General features: G+C 40.2%; 1 protein-coding gene across 1 annotated transcript; it reads left to right on the top strand.

Annotated features, from left to right (window-relative positions):
• The first annotated feature begins 985 nt into the window (after positions 1 to 985).
• Positions 986 to 2,738, top strand: LOC112518238 (lactosylceramide 4-alpha-galactosyltransferase). Its single transcript, XM_025125861.1, has one exon. The coding sequence runs from the start codon at positions 1,335 to 1,337 to the stop codon at positions 2,667 to 2,669; it is 1,335 nt and encodes a 444-aa protein (XP_024981629.1). The 5' UTR covers positions 986 to 1,334; the 3' UTR covers positions 2,670 to 2,738.
• The last annotated feature ends 1,339 nt before the right edge of the window (positions 2,739 to 4,077 follow it).

Raw genomic sequence — 4,077 nt, forward strand, 5'->3', positions numbered from 1 at the left:
CAGACTTGTTCACCCTCTCACCCTGGAACTAAGTGGAACAAGAGTTATTTGACAAATATACCCTAAATCTAATACCCATCTACCGTCTCAATCCATCTCCATCGTCTTCTTCAAGCCACTGCCACCTCCATCTCCATCGTCTTCTTCAAGCCACCGCCACCTCCATCTCCATCGTCTTCTTCAATCGTCTTCTTCAAGCCACCGCCACCTCCATCTCCATCGTCTTCTTCAAGCCACCGCCTCCTCCATCTCCATCGTCTTCTTCACAGGAGACCTCCATCTCCATCGTCTTCTTCACAGCTTTTTCACAGCAGACCTCCATCCCCATCGTCTCCTTCACAGGAGACCTCCATCTCCATCGTCTTCTTCACAACGAACCTCCATCTCCATCGTCTTCTTCACAGCTTTTTCACAGCAGACCTCCATCCCCATCGTCTCCTCCACAGCAGACCTCCATCTCTATCGTCTTCTTCACAGCCGGCCTCTGCCTCCATCTCCACCGTGTCCTCCATCTTTTTTTAAGGTAAAACTATCTCTATCTCTCTCGCTTGTCTTCTCCACAGCAGGCCTCTGCTTGAATTTGAATATTATCTTGTTTAGGGTTTTTGTTTCGATTTAGGAAATTTGTTACTGCTTGAATTRGGAAATTCATGTATTTTGTTTCAATTTTTTTCTATTTTCGAGGCTTAAATGTGAATTTTAACTAGTAATTTTGGTTMATTAGACGTAATTCACTCAAATGTTTGATTTAGGGTTCTTAGGATTGTTCATTGTTCATTGTGTTGTGATATGTAGTTATGTATTTGAAATGTCACTGGGGGTAAATTGGTCATTTTAACCAGTTTTGTCTTGTTCTGTCCTGTCCTGTTATGTCTTACCAAACGCTGAACACCTGTCCTGTCCTGTTCTGTTCTGTTCTGTCCTGTCCTGTCCTGTTCTGTCCTGTCTGCGTACCAAACACACCCTTAGAGCTGCTTGAATGATTTCATGTCCGCTTGGCTTGCGGGACCCACAACATAGCTTCTTGCACGTAGGCTTTGGCGCCTGGCCTAATGATCGCCTGCATTTGCCCACATGTTAATAACACTGTTCCTCAAATCTCATTGGCTCACTTCACCCCTTTCTCCACCATTTGGCATACCTTCCAATCCTTACCATGAACCTTCACACAGCCGATCCTTACACCAAACACCCTGACAGCGCGACGACTATGCGAAAAAAAAGTCAACAATCTTCTTCTGTTCAGATAAAAGATTCGAGAACCTCCTCTGAATCAATCCGATTATGGAGTCCTAATTCCTCATAATCCACCATCAATATCCTCTTTTTTAATAATGACAAAAGTTTCTTCTTCCAAAACGGCGGAGCAACGGCGGAGCAGCCGCAGCCGGCGGACCAAATTCCATATAATCACCACCGTCTCCTTGATAGCAATCATCTTTACCTACATGTTCAATACAAACACTTTCATTTCCAATATTTCATTTAATTTCACAACCAAGAACATAATCCCACTTCAATCTCATCTGTTGGAGAATCAAACATTCATAGTCAATCAGTTGAAATCGACTTCAACGATTCATGATCCCGTTTTGATCGTTAAAGAAGTCATCGTCGGAGAATCTGATCAGATTCAGAACCCACTGCTTCCACCCATCAATCTCACCAAGAAACAAAGAATCAGTTGGTTCAAGAACAAGCTTCCCGAATTCGATATCTTGAAATCCAACAAAGAATTCGAAGTTCGAGCTCGAGAGTTTCTTAAGGAATGCAAAGTTCGATTCTTCATGACGTGGATATCGTCGCCGTTCAGGGTTTTTGGTGAACGAGAGTTTCTTGCTGTCGATGCTTTGTTTAAATCGAATCCAGATAGTTGTTTGATGATATTATCGACCACGATAATGGATATCGTTTATGGGTTTAGAATCTTGAAACCCATCGTCGATCGTGGGTTTAGGGTTCAGGCGATCACACCGGACTTGAATTTCTTGTTCGAAAACACTCCGGCGAAATCTTGGTTCGTTCATATCAAGAATGGGAATCGAGATCCTGGTGAAATCCCATTAGCTCAGAATCTTTCCAATCTCATCAGACTCGTGGTTCTTTACAAATATGGTGGTGTTTATCTCGACACCGATTTCATCCCTTTGAAAGATTTCAGCGATTTACAGAACTCGATAGGAGCACAAAGCGCAAACCCATCTGGTAACTGGACGAGATTAAACAACGCAGTTTTGATATTCGATAAAAACCATCCATTGTTGTACAAATTCATCGAAGAATTCGCGTTGACTTTTAATGGAAACAAATGGGGTTTCAATGGACCTTACCTTGTTTCAAGAGTGGTGGAAAGAGAATCAAGAACATCAGATTACTCTAACTTCAGTGTTTTACCGCCATTAGCGTTTTATCCGGTGGATTGGACTCGTATCGGTGGGTTATTCCGGCGGCCGGTGAACCAGGGCCACCGGAGATGGGTGGAGAAGAAGGTGGTGCAAATAAGAGAGTCGAGTTATGGAGTTCATCTCTGGAATAAACAAAGTAGAAGCTTTAGGATAGAAGAAGAAAGCATCATGGCGAGATTAATCTCTGATCACTGTGTCATTTGCAAATTCTTCAACAAAACTCAACGACTTAATCATTCAGACACTTTGTTCATCATTTCATGATCATTTCACAAAACTTCGATTCTCTTTTGATGTAAATAACAAGACTTTGGTGTATACAAATCACAACTTTCTTCCACAGATCATGATTCTAAGCCTCGATCTCAATCGAAACCGAAATCTAAACCTATAGAAGCTTGGCAATCTGCTAAACGATTTCGTTCTTGTCAACTTCTGATTTCTAAGTTTCGATATCGTTTTTGTTGCATGATGTTCTTCATGTTTTTGATGTTCTTCGTGATTTTGATGTTCTTCGATTTCTTCTTGTTCTTGAACAAACCCTTTGTCGAGTTTCGTTATACCGATCCATGGATCGTCGTGAACTCCGTCGTCATCGGAATCACTACCCCATAACGGAATAGTTTTGGTTTCCGGCGAGCCACTGTAAAAGTCAAAATGATTACCTAAACTTGTATGTTCCATATCGAACAATCTCCTCAACGAAGTGCTACCTCTTTTCATCAAATTCAACAGTTTCCGACTTTGGTTTTGATCGGACGATGAAAACGAAGAACATAAAGCAGCGCTTGTTGAAGATAATGTAGATGAAGAACAACAAGAAGAAGATGATGATGACGATTGATACCGATTCTTCTGGTGCTTTATGAGTTGTCTGATCTTTTCCTTTTGAGCTTCTTTGTTGATGATCAAGTATGAATCTTCATCTTCTTCTTCAGCAGCTGTAATTTCAGACGCCATGAATGGAGCTTTTGATCGATGAAATGGAAGTTTTTAGGGTAATAATGCAAGGGTTTCACTTTCAGAAAGTAAAATCTGACAGCCATGGCCGGCAAAATAGAAAGCTTTTTAATTTAAATTTGAATTTTATATATAATCAATCTTTGTCATTTGGTTGTTTGGCTGATTACACCTTTTCGAACATTTGGTTTTGGTTGTTGAGGGTATGTCCAATGTAGCCGTTGGTTTTCCAGAATTCTTTCATTCCTTTCATATCATTGAAAAATATTAAATATTTCAAACAATTTATCAACTTATTATAAGTCAAAAGGGTTTAACTTTTTCAAAAACTCTTTATTATTGGTTTAACACCAGTATAAGTTATTTATCCAAACACCCAAAAATGCTTATTACTGGTGCCATACCGAAATAACTCGATAAGTTGTTTTTTTATAAGCAATCCCAAACACCCCTGAATAAAATAATGATTCATTTTCGTCTTATTAGTAGGATAATGTCATTAATGATGGTGAATTTTGAGATAACAGAGACAAATGTTTAATGGTAAGTATGCTCGGTTGTAGGATCGTAGGGGGTTTGCTGTGATTTGATGACCATTTTCAGCTTTTCAATATTGTGCCCTTTTTGTTTTGCGGCATGCTTGTTTCACTTTTGCGGTTGTTTTTGGTGGTGGGGTTTTGTCGGGTGCTTTCTTGTTGCGTTTTGGTTTTGC

The sequence above is a fragment of the Cynara cardunculus genome (genome assembly GCF_001531365.2).
Source record: "Cynara cardunculus var. scolymus isolate 2C chromosome LG 9, CcrdV1, whole genome shotgun sequence".
In the NCBI taxonomy this organism is placed as follows: Eukaryota; Viridiplantae; Streptophyta; class Magnoliopsida; order Asterales; family Asteraceae; genus Cynara; species Cynara cardunculus.

Bases quoted from the DNA above. Each gene is read 5' to 3' on its own strand.
- LOC112518238 (XM_025125861.1), top strand. From the start codon at position 1,335: ATGACAAAAGTTTCTTCTTCCAAAACGGCGGAGCAACGGCGGAGCAGC.